The sequence below is a fragment of the Heptranchias perlo genome, chromosome 1 (genome assembly GCF_035084215.1).
Source record: "Heptranchias perlo isolate sHepPer1 chromosome 1, sHepPer1.hap1, whole genome shotgun sequence".
In the NCBI taxonomy this organism is placed as follows: domain Eukaryota; kingdom Metazoa; phylum Chordata; class Chondrichthyes; order Hexanchiformes; family Hexanchidae; genus Heptranchias; species Heptranchias perlo.
Window position 1 is genome coordinate 107,410,080 of NC_090325.1, and position 18,166 is coordinate 107,428,245.

General features: G+C 42.9%; 1 protein-coding gene across 1 annotated transcript in view; it reads right to left on the reverse strand.

Moving 5' to 3' along the window:
* Positions 1-579: 579 nt before the first annotated feature.
* Positions 580-18,166, reverse strand: part of haspin (histone H3 associated protein kinase) — a 51,011-nt gene continuing 33,424 nt past the window's right edge. Inside the window, exons 10-15 of the mRNA XM_067989376.1 lie at positions 17,240-17,331; positions 11,436-11,515; positions 11,269-11,357; positions 7,705-7,847; positions 5,996-6,098; positions 580-913 (exon numbers count right to left, since the gene is read on the reverse strand). Coding sequence (XP_067845477.1) covers positions 703-913; positions 5,996-6,098; positions 7,705-7,847; positions 11,269-11,357; positions 11,436-11,515; positions 17,240-17,331 — 718 coding nt within the window. The 3' untranslated portion in view covers positions 580-702. The remainder of the gene's footprint in view (positions 914-5,995; positions 6,099-7,704; positions 7,848-11,268; positions 11,358-11,435; positions 11,516-17,239; positions 17,332-18,166) is intronic.

The window sequence follows — 18,166 nt, forward strand, 5'->3', positions numbered from 1 at the left end:
ATATTGCACAGCAAGCACCCATAAACAGCAATGAGCTGAATGTCCAATTAATCTGCTTTTGGTGGTGTTGGTTGAGGGAAGAATATTGGCAGAAACACTGGGGAAACTCCTTGTACTTCTCGGAACCTTTCACAGACATCCATCTAGGTCAATCGGTGTAAGTCTCATTTGAAGAACAGCAGATCCAACAATGCAGTTCTTCCGCAGTACTGCATTGGAGTGTTAACTTAGATTATGAGCTCAAACCTCTGGTATGGAGGTCAAACCCACAATCTTCTGACTCAGAGGAAGAGACAACCCATTGAGTCGAGCTAACACAAAAACGATATGGCTCAAAACAATTTTGTTTTGCCTAGTGTTCTGTTGGCATACTGATTGTTTTCACAGTGCTATTAATGGTACTCTGCTTCTTTATGTGCCCACAGAAAAGCAAAAAAAATTAAAATCGATTACAAACTCTGTTTGAAAGGTCATATTTAGTCTGTTACTGAATGATGAGCAATAGCTTTACAATGGAATTTCACTTTGGCAATTCAAGATTTAAAGATCAGATTTAATCTGTTACTGCATGACAAGCAATCATTTTACACTGGGATTTCATTTAGGCAATACAGTACATGACATTTTACAATATTTAAAAAATGCTTTATTTTAAAAGATCATGCAAGTTTATTTACATTTATGAGATAAAGGCAGAATATTTTAGCTGTTTTGTTGAAACAGTTGACTAGATGATAGTAAATCTACAGAACATTGATACTCTAGAGATTCATGCAAGAACTCCTCAAATTTTTCTTTAAGTATCTTGAGAGCATTGGTGGCCCTTTTCTTGTACTGCATGTTTAACATTTTGTCAGCCAGGTAATGCAACCATAACACATTTGTGTGTGGATTGTATTCTGCCCAGTTGTTACTAAGAAACAAAAAGGAGAAAAATATTAATTAGTTTCATTTAAAAAAAATACAAAAGAGCAATACATATTTTTAACAGTACAGTCAAAGAGTATTTGCGGGACCCAGAAACCTACAAACAGCCAACTTGGAATATCAGAAATAATATGCAAGTCGAACATAAGAAATAGGAGCAGGAGTAGGCCATACGGCCCCGCGAGCCTGCTCCGCCATTCAATAAGATCATGGTTGATCTTCGACCTCAACTCCACTTTCTCGCCCGATCCCCAAATCCCTTCATTCCCCTAGGAGTCCAAAAATCTATATCTCAGCCGTGAACAGATACAACGACTCAGCATCCACAGCCCCCTGGGGTAGAGAATTCCAAAGATTCACAACCCTCTGAGTGAAGAAGTTCCTCCACATCTCAATCTTAAATGGCCGACCCCTTATCCTGAGACTATGCCCTCTAGTTCTAGATTCTCCAGCCAGAGGAAACAACCTCTCAGCATCTACCCTGTCAAGCCCCCTCAGAATCTTATATGTTTAAATGAAATCACCTCTCACTCTTCTAAACTCCAGAGAGTATAGGCTCATTCTACTCAATCTCTCCTCATAGGACAACCCTCTCATCCCAGGAATCAATTTAGTGAACCTTTGATGCACTGCCTCGAAGGCAAGTATATCTTTCCTTAGTTAAGGAGATCAAAACGGTACATAGTACTCCAGGTGAGGTCTCACCAAAGCCCTGAACAATTGCAGTAAGACTTCCTTACTCTTGTACTCCAACCCCCTTGCAATAAAGGCCAACATGTTATTTGCTTTCCTAATTGCTTGCTGTACCTGCATACTAACTTCTTGTGTTTCTTATACGAGGACACCCAAATCCCTCTGAACACCAACATTTACTAGTTTCTCACCATTTAAAAAATATTCTGTTTTTCTATTCTTCCTACCAAAGTGAATAACTTCACATTTTCCCACATTATACTCCATCTGCCACCTTCTTGCACACTCACCTAACCCATTTATATCCCTGTGCAGACTTTGTGTTCTCCTCACAGCTTACTTTCCCAACTAACTTTGTATCGTCAGCAAACTTGGATACATTACACTTGGTCCCTTCATTTACATTAATAGATTGTAAATAGCTGAGGCCCAAGCGCTGATCCTCGCGGCACCCCACTAGTTACAGCCTGCCAACCTGAAAATGACCTGTTTATCCCTACTCTCTGTCCGTTGACCAATCCTCTATCCATGCTAATATCCTACCCCCAACCCCATGAGCCCTTATCTTGTGTAACAACCTTATGCGGCACCTTATTGAATACCTTTTAAAAATCCAAATATACTACATCCACAGGTTCCCTTTTATCTGACCTGCTAGTTACATCCTCAAAAAACTAATAAATTTGTCAAACACGATTTCCCTTTCATAAAACGATGTTGACTCTGCCTAACCATATTATGATTTTCTAAGTGCCCTGTTACCACTTCCTTAATAATGGATTCCAGCATTTTCCCAACGACTGATGTCAGGCTAACTGGCCTGTAGTTCCCTGTTTTCTCTCTCCCTCCTTTCTTGAATAGCAGGCTTACATTTGCTACCTTCCAATCTGCTGGGACCATTCTAGAATCTAGGCAATTTTGGAAGATCATGACCAATGCCTCCACTATCTCTGCAGCCACCTCTTAGAACCCTAGGACATAGGCCATCAGGTCCAGGGGATTTACCGGCTTTTAGTCCCATTAGTTTCTCCAGTACTTTTCCCTCTACTGATATCAATTACTTTAAGTTCCTCGCTCTGATCAGCCCCTTGGTTCCCCACTATTTCTGGTATTATTCCACAATACGCGAATTATTCCACAATAGTTTTGGATGGTTTAAGAAAAATAAAGATTTCATACTAAAACGCATTTTGAAAGCGTCAGTGAATCATATTAAACCAAAATTAAAAGCTACATTTTCTACATAAGTGTCTGATGTGAGCATTGATTTGTCATTGCAGAAATAAGTTAGGGGCTATTGCAGCTGAATTTTTTAAAACAATAATTTCTCGGTTTCTAGAAAGTTAAAATGTAAAAGTCACGCTTTTATGACACAGTTGTAGTATGGGCAGATAGTTGGTGTTAATCCAATTCAACAGACAGAGTGCTTCTGATACTGTACAATCAGCCTAAATTCTACTCATCGTGTGATTCAACTATGAGTAACAGTGCTGTAAAGTAACTCAGTGAAAATTGGAGACCATTAGTACTATATTAGTAACAGCCTCCCCTTCCATAGCCATTTAGTCCGCTACAGATCTCATCAGTATCCTACATGTTGGTGGAGGCAGACAACCCAAGAATGTCACCAATTGCAAAATTATTAATGTGTTCATTTATGCAAAACAAAAAAGGAATGCATTTTTCAATCAGCGAAGGTCACACTTGAACACTTCATATGCTCGAACTGTATTCCACTGTGTGACCATTCTTAACATGTTTATTTTAAACCCCAGCTTAACATCTATCAGAGGATTATAGTACGAATGCATCGTGTTCACATGGATTCCATCGATTGGAAAATATACCCCCAAAATGGGACTTCTGGTAACTTCATGACTCAGGCACGACGACAACAACTTGAATTTATATAACGCCTTTAATGTAGTAAAACATCCCAAGGTGCTTCACAGGAGCGATTATCAATCAAAATTTGACACCAAGCCACATAAGGAGATATTAGGACAGGTGACCAAAAGCTTGGTTTTAAGGAGCATCTCAAAAGGAAGAGAGGTGCAGAGAGGCAGAGGTTTAGGGAGGGAATTCCAGAGCTTAGGACCTAAGCAACTGACAGCACAGCCACCAACGGTGGAGGGATTAAATTGGGAATGCGCAAGAGGCAAGAATTGGAGGAGTGCAGAGATCTCGGAGGGTTGTAGGGCTGGAGGAGGTTACAAAGATAGGGAGGTGTGAGGCCATGGTGGGATTTGAAATCAAGGATGAGAATTTTTTAAATCGAGGCGTTGCCGGACTGGGAGCCAATGTAGGTCAGTGAGCATAGGAGTGATGGGAGAACGGGACTTGGTGCGAGTTAGGATACAGGCAGCAGAGTTTTGGATGAGCTCAAGTTTATGGAGGATGGAAGACGGGAGGCCAGCCAGGAGAGCTTTGGAATAGTCAAGTCCAGAGGTAACAAAGGCATGGATGAGGGTTTCAGCAGCAGATGAGCTGAGGCAGGGGCAGAGATGGGCGATATTACAGAGGTGGAAGTAGGCGGTCTTGGTGATGGAGCAGATATGTGATCGGAAGCTCATCTCAGGGTCAAATAGGTACCCACGACAATATTCCAGACCCTGACACTTGACCAAAAATCACCCATCAGCAGGTTAAGCCAACTCCTCAACACAGATACCAATTTCGAGTTGCACCAATACTCCCCATTAGACCACTGCAAATACATCTCCACCCACTGCAACACGTTTGCTCCCTCAGAAAGATTGAAAGGCACCTAGAGTGCCAAATAGCACAAAGATAACGAGAGAGAGATATGGAAGCAACTACTACTTGTTGCAGAATGCGAGAGGATCAGCTCAAGATACACTAAACACACCGCACTCTACAGATTCCGCCCTTCTCTGGGGGTGGGGGGTGACTGCTGGTGGCACTACGGCTAGAAAGGCATATTACTATACAAATTCAGGAAATGCATCCGTATTCTACAATTTGGGTCAGTACAGGAAGCCAGAGAGCATAAATGTGTCAAAAACATTACAAACCCAGATCTGTGCCCACACATTGAAGAGCAAGCCCACCCCTCCCCCATACCACACAGACTCCTGCAGTTATCACTGTTAGCTGCAAGAAGATGCATTCCCCCATTCTGCAGAAGCACAACCTTTACCACAACGAACACATTGGTAAAACATCACTGGGAAAAATGCCCAGAGCAGGTAATGTTTGGACTCCTCCTGGAACTCAAGTATTACCATTTGGAGCCCTCATAACACATGCAACACAATTTCTGCACAGTTCTGAAACTGAGGCAGGTGCTCCTGGTCTGTAATTGTTTGGGAGGTAGGAAACAGAGTGTCGGGATAAAAGATTTGTATTTTAATGGCAAGAGACTAGGAGCTGTGGAGGAGCAAAGGGATTTAGGTGCTCATGTACACAAATCACTACAAACTAGTGCAAAAAATAATCAAAAAGGGTAATGGAATGTTGGCCTTTATCTCAAAAGGGAATGGAATACAAACGTGAGGAAGTTATGCTTCAGTTTTACAGTCTTGGTCAGTCCCCACCCGGAGTACTGCATTCAGTTCTGGGCACCGCACTTTAGGAAAGATACGTTGGCTTAGGAGGGGGTATACAGTGCAGATATGAGGACAGGTTTCATAAACTTGGTTGTATTCCCTTGAGTTTAGACGGTTGAGGGGTGATCTAATTGAGGTGTTTAAAATGATAAAGGAATTTGATAAAGTAGATACAGAGAAGCTATTTCCTCTGGTGGGGGAACAGGACAAGGAGGCACAATCTTAAAATTAGAACCAGGCCATTCAGGAGTGAAATTAGGAAGCAATTTTTCACAAAGTAGTGGTAATCTGTAACTCGCACCCCCCCCCAACAAAAGTCTGTGGATGCTGGGTCAATTGAGATCGCTACGATTTTTGCTGGGTAAGTGTATCAAGGGACATGGAGTTGAGGTACAGATCAGCCATGACATAATTGAATGGTGGAACAGGCTCAAGGGGCTGAATGGCCTACTCATGTTCTTATGTAAACACCTCCTGCACACAACCAGACTCTCAAGAAAGTTTGAATGGGACCACAAACTAACAGCCCCTCCCAGCACCCCACAAAGGGTAATGACCTTATCCCAGAGGTAGGCATATCCTTTGATATCCCCCTATGCCCAACAAACCCTAGCGACTTGTCAAATTATCCCAAACTCCAAAGAGTGTATAGTTTCCAAAATACGCACTACCATACTGGCAACCCTAAATGCCCCAATGCAGTCTTCAGCAAGTGCCATGTGTCACATGACAAAACCACATAATAAAATATATGCATGTACTTTTTTAAAAAAGAACAAAATTCCTTAAATACTCTGGTTACTTACAGGTTTTCCTCTTTCATTTTTCTGTATATATCAAACTGGTAATCTCCTTGACCATGGAAGAAACTATCCTCAGAGGAAAGATCACAAAAATGTAGAACATCATCTGGGGGAAAAAAAATTTCAGTGCATAAAATGTAGTGAATAATAGATCTGTGGGTGTGATTATAGTACGCCGATTAAAGCAGTGTTCAGCACACATCATAAACCAGCAAAGCTAGGAGTAATGCTTTAAACTCCAAGATGCAATTACAGCCTTCAAGTTACTCCTATATTATGGTTGTTCCTCGATACAACATACTTTTTTCCCAGCACTATTTTAGATTCACACAATTTCTGCATTATTCTGAAACAGAGACACACTCTCCTTGTGACAGGTAAGCACTTCCCTGTTCCCTCAGTGATAGCGATTACAAACAGTATAGCCTCACATTGGTGCAGGTTTCAAATGCTTCTAAAGCCTGTGTCCCACAATGAGGGGAAGGTAACACTAGCCCACTGATGGAAAGTGTAGTGAAACAGGAAAAGGAGGAACATATCCAAAATTTCAAACCTCATCCAAATGGTGAAGAAATATAATTTGTGTCATACAAACTAGGCAACACATTTTTCAATTGTGCATTCCTGACATTGAGCCTCACCTGCTGAGAGCACGTCTGGGAAATCGCGTACAGCCAGCCCACAACTTACTTTGAATTTTAATGGATGAGCAGAGATTCATGGATGGTGCACATGATTTCCCGATATGCAAGTTAAGGCTCCACTCCAGCAGCAATGCAATCAGAAAATTTACCCTCTTGCACACACAATGTGAACATTATATTGCGCACGCATTATTCTCAGCGACAGTTTAATTTTAGGTGAAGTGTGTAGAGAAACTTTTGTCCAGACAGTGCTCTGCTCAATATGCTATTTTTCCGTGGATTCCAAGAACAATGTTATATCAAGGAAGCACTGCACTTTTTATTTCTTCCCCAACCATATACTGTGCATCTTATTGGAGAGGGGTGTTTTGGGTTTTTTTTGCTAACAGCGTTACTCAATAAAGAATGGTATCCGCATTGAAGGACTAATGATTCATTTTAAGCTGACCGAGTAATAATCAATAATTAATTAACAATAGCTATGCACCATACAATACTGAAGGCCAATGAATATTCAAATCTAAGAACATTCTTGTCCCTTCTGGATTTTGACAATGTTAATCTATGCCTGGGCTGGTTTTCAGCCATTGAAAATCCTTTATGTTGCTATTTTTTTGAAAAATCTGCTTGCACCTCTAAAATGGAGAATGGGATCCAGAAGAAATAAGAAAATAGGCAGGTAAAATGTTTAATATTTAATTGTTTCAAGGAGAAAACAAGGAGAGGAATAAGTTAAATTAGATTATGTTAAAAAAGGTAAAACAAAAGTTATACAAATAAGAAAATTAGAAAGAAACACAATAGGGCAGATGACAAAGTGAGCACAGATAAATGTTCGTATTTTTCATTTTTGGGTAAAAGTATTTTCTTTAAGCAGCTTAGAGTTAATATTAGAGTTTTAAAGCTATTGGTGATGTTTCTTTTTACTATATTAGTATTAGTTCCAGTACTACAATGTATGAGCTGATAAAAACCCACAAGGCCAGTTGATCAAGGGAAACAGGAATATTTTAAAAAAACAAATAAAACACACAGCTTTATAAAAATGCCATTTGCAGTATCACTGACCTCTTCCCATTCTTGATAGAGTATAATCAATAATATTGACCAGAAATCCACGGGTGTCAATCTTGAAAGTATTCCCACATAATTTGTATTCAACCTGTTTGATGTCAGTTTTCTTGATAAGAACATTACCCCAGTGCAAGTCTCTGAAATTGAATTCAAACAAGGACCCAGATGCTGCACAATTAATATCAAAGAAAAACATTGCAGTTTATAAGCAGCAAAATACTGAGGGCCCAAAATTCCAGGGGCTGGGGAGGACAGAATGCAATCTGATCCCAGCAGGGAGGCCACAATTTGAAGCAGAATCCAGATCTGCCAGGTTTCTACCCTACACAACTTCTACAGATTGCAATTCAAAAGGATGGGTGCTTTCTCGCCCTCACCCATCATACCTGGAAGCCAGATTTGGGATCTTGTCAGGGGCTACCCCGGAATTCCACCATGCTGGCATAAATCCCATCTAGCCTAAGAGCAGGAATAGGTCCTGTACTATGCCTTAGAGCAGCCTCAAAAATGCTGCCAGAGGGTGTAAATGCCTTAAAAGCACACCCCTTTGCTCAGCAAGGGGCAGACAAAAAAATGTCTCCACTATTTTTCTTTAGGCCAAGGGTTTCCATCGTACTGGGGTGTTGCCCCCAATATTAAAATTTCTGTCCAGCGTCAATGGCTGGGCAAAGTGGCAAGTGGAAGTCTTGTCCCATCACATTTTTACCCCTTTAAAAGGGTCTGGTATTTGGGGACCCAAATTTCTAGTAGCTTTAAACAAAAAAACACCATTGACATCAAAATAAAATTGTAAAAGTGAAAAATAGTACAGTAATATCAATGTTAACATCAAATGTACCTGCAATACAATTAATTACCTATTTACAGTTTGATTCCCTTTCTTTGAATGTGGTTTATTCTCCATGTACTTGATCATCCACGAGCAAATAAAAATTAATGGAATAGTATCCCTCCTGTAGTTTTATTTTCTACATATTGATTGATATCCCCCCATTCTCAAAAGCTATACTTGGAGGCCAGCTAAACACCAATCTGGGCAGTCACTTAGTTCAAGCATTTATTTCCTTACGTCTCCCCTGAAGGGACTGCTCAAGCACAAATACCAGCAGGGCTCCGGTACCTCCCGAAAGTGGCCTAAACTGTTGAAGGAGTTTATAGCAGCTAAACATGACCCTGTCCTCATTTGAGGAGAATTTTCCATGGAGGATCACAAAGCAGTAATGCAGCCCACCCAATTTATTTAAATACATGAAAATTAAGGTAGCCTGCATTACAGGCGTGCGATTCTTCATTTTGCCATATGTGCTACACCCATGTGATTCTTTACACCGAAGTGCAAGAGGAAAATTATCCCCTTGATGTCCACATGCACTTTCCTGCAGAGGTCATTGGATAGCGATCAGGATCAGGACAACTGGCTGATTTTACCCCTTCCTAAACCAGCAATGCTGATGCCAATGTAGTGTTCTAACTACTGCCATAGTTGAGATCACCTAACTCAACACAAGATTGAAGCTGAGAGTTTCTCTTCTATATTTTGTACACATGGCTCACTTACCCATAATGGTACTGGCAGAGATAAACATTTAGTTCCAATGCTCCAAGTTCAGGAACCTTGGGGTTCCATCAATCCCTAGCAAGGCAGTTTCTTTTACAGCTTCCCTCTTTGCCTTCTCATAACATCCCCAACCTCCTTTTCCACTCCAAAGTCCATGAATGGGTTGTCACCTCCCAAATCAATGCCCACCTTTCCTGCAACTCCATGTTTGAACCCCTCCAATCAGGTTTCTGCCCCTGCCACAGTACTGAAACGGTCCTTATCAAAATCACAAATGCCATCCTATGTGACTATGACCGTGGTGAAGTATCCCTTCTCAACCTGTCTGCAGCCTTTGACACGTTTGACCACACCATCCTCCTCCAATGCCTCTCCTCCATTGTCCAGCTGGGTGGGACTGCCCTCACCTGGTTCCATTCTTATCTATCCAGTCGCAGCCATAGAATCTCCTGCAATGGCTTCTCTTCTCACTCCTGCATGGTTATCTCTGACGTCCCCAAGGATCTATCCTTGGCCCCCTCCTATTTCTAATCTACAAGCTGCCCCTCGGTGACATCATCCAAAAACACGTCAGGTTCCACATGTATGCTGACGACACCCAGCTCTACCTCACCACTACCTCTCTCGACCCCTCCAGTACTGGACAGCAGAAATTTCCCCTAATTAAATATTGGGAACACCAAAACCAGTGTCTTCGGTCCCCGCCACAAACTCCGTTCCCTAGCCACCGACTCCGCCCCCTTCCCTGGCCATTGTCTGAGGCTGAACAGGACTGTTCGTAACCTCCTATCTGACCCTGAGCTGAGCTTCTGACCCCATATCCTCTCCATCACCAAGACCGCCTACTTCCACTTCTATCCTAACTCACACCAAGTCCCGCTCACCCATCACCCCTGTGCTTGCTGACCTACATTAGCTCCTGGACCGGCAACACCTTGATTTTAAAATTCTTATTCTTGTGTTCAAATCCCTCCATGGTCTCATCCCTCCCTATCTCTGTAATTTCCTCCAGCCCTACAAACCTCAGATCTCTGCGCTTCGCCAATTCCAGCCTCTTCAACATGCCCAATTTTTTATCACTCCATCATTGGCGGCCGTGCCTTCAGTTGCCTAGGCCCTAAGCTCTGCAATTCCCCCACTAAACCTGTCCGCCTCTCTCTCCTCCTTAAAATCTCTCCTTAAAACCTACCACTTTGTCCTAATATCTCTACGTGGCTCAGTGTCAAATTTTGTCTGATAACACTCCTGTAAAGTGCCTTGGGACGTTTTTACTATGTTAAAGGCGCTGTATAAATGCAAGTTGTTATTAGTTTTTGTAAAGTTTGGAAGGAGAATACGACAATGATTCTCATCACATGGCTGTCTCACAAACACAGACTGTACTGTGCCTCCTGCAGTTTTAAATGATAGAAGTTTAAGATTGCAAAAATGACTCGAATATAAGCTTATTCACAACCAACTTCAAGACCCAGGTAGATACAATCACGGGAATTAAAACAGCACACCTTCTAAGCTCTCTTCATGAAGCAGAACATCTGTCAGGGGAGGGTGATAGGGGGAAATATTTGCAATACAAACTCGGTGAACTCAAGGAGAGGTCCTCATATAACAGCATTTAAAAATAGGAAAAGTTACTAAAGCATGTTATAAATTCAGTTCTGCCATAGATACCTTCAAGTTCAGTGGCTTTGGTCACTTCTGTAAACAATTTGGTTACAAATGGCATTCCTGGCACCAGTGTACACTCAGTGTGGAAGCCTCAACTGCTCTAGGCCGGTCCTCAATGTCCTCATTGTGAAAACCCATGCAAGTCACCATGCTAAATCTATACATTCACCAGAGTCAAGATTGTGCCCCAAGTCCCTTTCTCTGTAAATCTTTCTCGAGAAACGGATCCCTTAAATATTGAAGGGGGTCCCCAAGAACAGAAAGCATAGCCCGCGCTCATGGTTTATTTTATGCGAAGGAAAATGAAAGATTCTGCCTCCCCCCCCACTTACCTGTGTTCAAAATTTAAAGCAATTTCAGCCACGGCCAAGGATGCAGTTACTTGATACAGTATACTTCTTGCTGCTTCAAGGGAAGGTATCTGCAGGAACAGTTTGATTTAATAAATTTGAGAGAGAAAGATGAGAAGTGTAATCTGTAGAAAACAATTAAAAATTACCTTTGTTCTCATACTTTCTAGATCAGAACCGCCATATTCAAATTCAAAAATGATGTAAAGTTGCTCATTCTGTGATTCATCTAGTAAAGAGAAAATATGTTTTATTGTAACATGTTCAGAAATGTCAATAATCTGAGGAATTTACAAAGCAATTAACCTTTGAACTATGGGATAATTATTTCAACTCTAATCAAACAAAAATTTTTGATTTTAAAGTAGTAATTTAGAACAGGTTATTTCATCAGAATAATAACACTTTTCCTTGCAGTTATTGAGAAGCTTGATTGTGGTAGAAACTGGAAAGACTGAATGCTCCTTGTGCCTCCAACAATACCTAATTCAAATTACTTCACTACTTTTTTTAAAAAGGTGTTTCTTTGACAATCTGAGTTTTCTCAAAGCTATTTAATTCTACAATTTGTCACTAATAGTCTGCAACTTTTGGCTGATCAGACAAATCACTGGGATAGGTAGCAAAACCAGTGATAACGTACATGGAGAAAATAGGTCAATTACTCACCTTACAATACAGTCACACCTTTTCTTTTAAAATAACTATATCTAGTTATTTGTCACCTATCCAAGCTAGCAACAAGACCAAAAATGCACAGGGACACTTATCCCTTTAAAACATTGATGATGCAGCACATTGGTATATTTTCACTCTACAAATATATCAGTAAAAAGAGATTAATTAAATGTGAGGTGGAACCCCTGAGGAGAGGATAGTGAGTTCTTGAGTGTAAACGGAAATTGGCAGGGACACTTAAGTATTTCACATCAGTGTTTACAAAAGAGAGTATTGTTGAAGAGGTAAATCCTGAATTTGTTAAAAGCAAGAGAAGAGATATAATAAATAAAAGGAAAGTATTAGAGAAGCCAGTTAATCCAAAACATGCCAAAGGATCTAAGGATCCTGAGGGAAATGGGAGGAAGAAATAACAGAGGCACTAGAAAATATATTTCATAGTTCTATGGAGAGTGGATGTGTGCCGGAGAACTGGACAGTGGCCAATGTAGTACCCATTTTAAAAAGGGAGACAAAGCTAACCCTGGTAATTACAGACCAGTTAATTTAACATCTGTGGTAGGGAAAATTTTGGAATTTTTAAGATGAAATTACTAAATATCTAGATCAAGAGAAAATAATTAGAAGCAGCCAGTATGGATTTCAGAAAGGAAGATCATGCTTGAGAAACTTGACATGAGTTCTTTGAGGAAGTGACAGACACAGTAGATAGGTGAAATGCAGTGGATATAGTGTACATGGACTTTCAGAAAGCCTTTGACAACAGTAGAATATTAGAGAAGATTAAGGGATATGGAATTGAGAGGGGGCAGCAAATTGGATTAAAACTGGTTAGAAGGGAGGAAACAGATGGTAGGAGTTAAAGGCAGTTTCTCAGAGTGGTTGGAAGTGGGTAGCAGTGCCCTACAGTGTTCTGTTCAGGGATCGTTTTGGTTCACTGTGTACAATGATTTGGAAAGAGTGCTCAAATTTGCAGACGATACTAAGATAGAAGGTATAATAAATCATTGAGAACAAAAGGAGGCTGCAAGGGGATAGAGATAAGATAATGGAATAGGCAAAAAAAGTGGGAGTTGGAATTCAATGTTATTGTGAGGTGGTACATTTTGATTTTAACAAAGTAACAATTATACTTTGAATGGGGGAAGACTGGGTGATGTGGAAAGGCAGAGGGACTTGGGAGATCAGCTTCACAAGATATTAAAAACAGCACTTCAAGTGGATAAGGCCACAAAAATTCTAATGGAACACTGGATTTTGTGGCAATAGGTATAGAATATAAAAGTTGAGATGTAGTATTGAATCTATATAAGACCTCAGTAAGACTACAGTTGGACTACAGCTTGCAGTTTTGGGCTCCACACTATACAGGGTACAGTGCAGATTTACTAGGATGTTGCCTAGCATGAGGAAACACAATGAAAGACTTGAAAAATTGGGTCTGGTGATTTGATAGAGGTGTTTAAAACTATAAAGGGATGAGATCGAGCAGATAGAAACAGACAGTTTCCAGTGATTGAGGGGTCTAGAATGAGGGAAGAGAAAAGATTAAATATAAGAGATTTTGGCCAGAGAGAATTTTTTTTTTTTTAAAAAGAGGGTTTTGAAGCTGTGGAATGCACTACCAAAGTTGATTACTGAAACAGAGATCATGGCCTCCATTTTAGCACCCACTATCGGGTGCGTTCCTGGCTGGGGGGCTCTGAAAATCAGGGAATCCCGGAGCGGGTCAGGAGCCCGGCTCCAACCCGCCCACTTCCGGGTTCCCCACAGACGCGCCAACGTGCGTGCGCAGCCCCCGCATGTGGGACTCCCGCAGGCAATTAAAGCCAGCGGGGTGCCACTTGAGACTATTTACCTAGGTATTTCAGGTCATTAACAGACCTGATTAAGGGAATATGTCAGGAGGGGTGGGATTTTAGAAACAACTGGGACTGTTTCCCATACTGGGGGAAACACTCCAAGTTCAAATGGACGTGTTGCAGCTATCAGCCTGTGGCAGCTGCAAAGGTCCATTTGACAGGTTGGGGTGGGGGGGGAAAAGGAGACCCTCATTCATTGCAGGAGGCCACTCTGTCACTTGGGACAAAGTTTGGCCTCCACCACCCTCCTCCTGACAATCAAATTCACCAACTTGAACACTTACCCCAGGGTCCAGATACATGTACTTACCTTGCGGACCCCCTCAGATGTACATCTTCCGGATGGGGGCCGCCGTAATGACCTCCTCGGAGGGCGAACAGCATCACCAGCCTCGCCGGCCAAGCCGTCCACCTCTGACACGTGGAGCTCCACAACACAGTGCTGTGACACATCCACCTGTACAGCAGGAGGGAGGGCAACCGCAGAGAGAGATGCATCGCAGGGGGCACTACCCTCGTCACAGGGTCCACAGACCGAGGCTCAGCTTCCTGGACCTCTCTGAGCAGCAGTGCACACGGAGGCTCAGAGTCACTCGACATGTAGTCATGGACATCTGCAGCCTCCTTCATGCCGAGCTGCTCCCGGCTGGCCCGAGCACCATCTTACCCGTCGCTGTCAACGTCACCACTGCCCTCAACAACTTCTTCTCCGCATTCTTCCAGGGTGCCACCGGGGACATCGCCGACGTCTCTCAGTCGTCTGCACAAAAGAGCCCTGCAAATACACCTACACCCACTCTGCAGTGACACAATGGGTGGCATCAGGTGTGGGTCTTCATTGTGATCCTCAGGAACAGGCATTATTGCACAAACCAGACAAAATTCGCAAAGACGTGGCAGTAGTGGTGCCAATATAATATGTGATGTGAGTTGGTCAGAAATTAAATAGAATTAAAAACCATGACAAACCCTCAAACACCCTTGTGCATCCCCTTCATGCTCACAACACATTTGCCTTACGCTTCCTACTGCACATATGTGATGCATGCCCTGTGGCTGCAGCACAGGTAGTGGCAGGTTGAGTGAGGCTGACCGTGAAAGAGATGCATCAGAGGGTGAGTATGAGATAGAGCCATGAGATTGTATGAGGATTGGGTTGAGTGGTAGTGGTGGGATGAGTACTGGCGAGGTGAGTGAGTGCAGGTAAGATGAGGATGAGCTTTGAGTGGGTATGAGGGGTGATGTGACAGAGTAGTGTTGGCAGTACAGAAGGAGATGTGGGGTGGGGGCGGTGATGTGGCAGACGGAGTGTAGGGGAATAAGTGTACTTACTTTGGCTGAACTAATTAGGTCATTGCAGCGCCTCCTGCACTGTATGCAGGTGCGTGATATGTTGGTGGTGCAGGTGACCTCCTATGCCACCTCGAGCCAGGTCTTCCTGGTGGAAGAGGCAGGCTGCTTGCTCCCGCCCGCCGGGGGGGGGGGGGGGGGGGGGGGGTGGAATCTCTGTCCTCCCCCCTCCTCCTCACCCCATCTAATGATACCTGGAGTGAGGCATCATTAAACTGGGAGCAGCCTTCCCCCTGGGCTGCTCCATGCTGTAATTTTTCCTATTTCTTGCAGCATGTCAGTGGAGGACTGCCCCTTTAAATAGAGCTCCTCCAGCTGACAGACCTTACTGTGCATGCGCAGTCCGCCCGACGCGCAGATCAGCAGTGGAGAACCCGGAAGACCAGGTAAGTGGATCCAATTAGGCTGCGATCGCGCGGGGGGCAGACTGATTTCGCCGGGCGCGGACCCCCCCACCGCGAACCCGCAGCCCTGGTAACATTTTAGAAGTTAGACAGGTAGTTTAAGGAAAAGAGGATAAAGGGATATAAGAACAGAGCAAGCACATGGGATTAGGACTACTGCATGTGTGGAGGAAAAACAGCATGGACTGGTTGGGCTGAATGGCATGTTTCTGTGTTGTAATTTCTATGTAATTACCGAAAGGCTGGCAGGACATGGGATTATATCCACCAAATGCTAGGAGTTTTCCCCAAGAGGGAAAACCACACCAAGATTACTCTTACATACCTCTGGATGGCTAGTTTCAGAGCAGTATTAGAAAAGGCCTGTTCTTTCAGCTTTGGAGACACCAAAGAAAAAGGCTGGAAAGAATATACCTCAAAAAGAAGTCTCATGCTACAATTTTTTCTCCAAATAGCATATTGTTTTGGTTACCTCTATTTTGTTGTATTCTGGAAAATGCAGACATTCAAAAGAATGGCATGAAGTTCTAAAGAACTTTTGAAAAGAAGCTGAATCAATATCTGTTAAAATAAGGGATTAAATGTTGAGAGCTATTGGGATAAAAATTGGTAAAGGCCCGTTTTCAGCCATATAACTAATGTGCGCACAGAGCGCGTGCCCTAACCAGGAGGCCCCAAGGCTCACCCAAACTTGGGCTGCAGGTCTCATTTGAATAATTTGGGCAAGCGCCTGTCACGCCTCTAGAGCCAGCTCGCCTATTGCCAGCGTCCAATTTGGGATGTCCGCCTCGCTGACAGTAGCTCTCCGCTAATATCCCAAGGTGGGGGGTGGGGAAGTGAAAGGAGAACAGAAGGGGGCTGATCGTGGGCCAGTAGTGGCCCTCAGGAGTGCTGAGGAGCTGGGAGGAGCATTCCACATCATGGTTTTAAAAAAAGATTTTACTTGCCTTTTCGGTGGTGGCCACTTGCTAAGGCCGCATCCACACCAAGGAAACCTGAGCAGGCCGGGAGCCTGCTCTCCTCATGGCGGTCGAATTTCCCAGAGGGGTCCCTAAAGCAGGTGCTAGACTCCTTATTAACATATGCAACGAGCCTAGCGCCTGTTTTAGGAGGCCATGAGGGACATCAATATGGGGTCGGACCTATTTCAGACACCCTTGGGGTGATGGAGACAGCACAATTAAATTGGTGGGTTTCGCCCCTGTTCTGTGCCTGAAAAACAGACACAACAGGGTCCAATTTCTCCCTTAATGATTCAGATTGATCTTTTGTTCCCTGGGAGGTTGGAGAAGGAAATGAGTATTTCCCAAAGCAAGGGATCAACAGGTGGTGTGGGAGGGGAGTCCATGATAGAATGGAGTCCCTTCTCACACCACCTGTTGATCTCTTGCTTTGGAAAGAGTGGGCTTGATGGGCAGATTGACCTTTTTGAAATATTCTCATAAAAGACATGCAAGAAATCAGAACATTATCGACATAATTTGATACTTTTTTTTTGCTACAAGTAATTTTCAAACATCAACGGTCAGCTATATCTGTCCGACCCAAGTTTGGGAAGGTGCATCTCAATTCTCTAAGTATGCCAAAAAAAACTTTTATTTTAGGAACAACAAAGACAAATTTTGTAACACTATAAAAACAAGCAACTAAAACTCTCACCTGGACGGTCATTTTCAGAAGTCTTGGTGCGATTATACTTGTCCCAAGCTTTAAGTAACTCCGGAGGGTAAGAATCCTTCACACAATGCGTGCTACAAACCAAGAATTTAATTTACTTAAGTCAAAAAGGCCAGATACATAAGGATAGAGAATAGTGACCTTCCTCTTACCTACACCATCATGCAACTAAAGATCATAAACCTAAAATTCCGTAGACCCCGATCCCAGAACTTATGCCAGGGTCGTGCCCACTAGTGCACTGCAGAGCTGACGCTGTCAGAATATGCACATAATTAGCATGGGGCCAGTAGACACCTGCATGCCCCAAGCTGCAGGAAATATAGCCTGTCCCTCTAGGTCTGGGGAGTGGGGGTTGCTGGGTCCTCCGGAAACACACCACCAGTCCCAACACAGCTGAATTAACCATGCCAAATCAAAATTACCCCACTGCAAATCTTTGGGGTCCAGGCCGCTTCTCTGGCCTGGCTCCCCATGATGGTTGCCACTTACATCCTTGAAGAGGCCGGTATGCCTCGTCTCACTCAGTGTACTGGCCACCAAACATACACCGGCATATCTGGGTCTTGGCCTGTTTTCCTGACCTTCTGCCACCCTGGAGTTGGGCCAGGAGGGTGCCAGCAGGGCTGTGGAATTTCAGCCCCAACATATCTAAAATGCATGGACTGAAGGCTGCAGAAGCTCAATGTGTTAATGGTCACAATATTAAATGTTTCTAAATCTGTGCACATCTGCCATTGAAAACAAAAGTAAACCTGACCTGCAAGTGCTAAATGCAATTAATTTAGAGAAATTCTGAGCTCCATTTAAGATTTTTAAAAAAATATCTAATTCACATTGTTACATTACCATCTTATCAATGTCAGAAAAATGTATTTCATTTTTGTCACAGTTTACTCTCAAATTTTA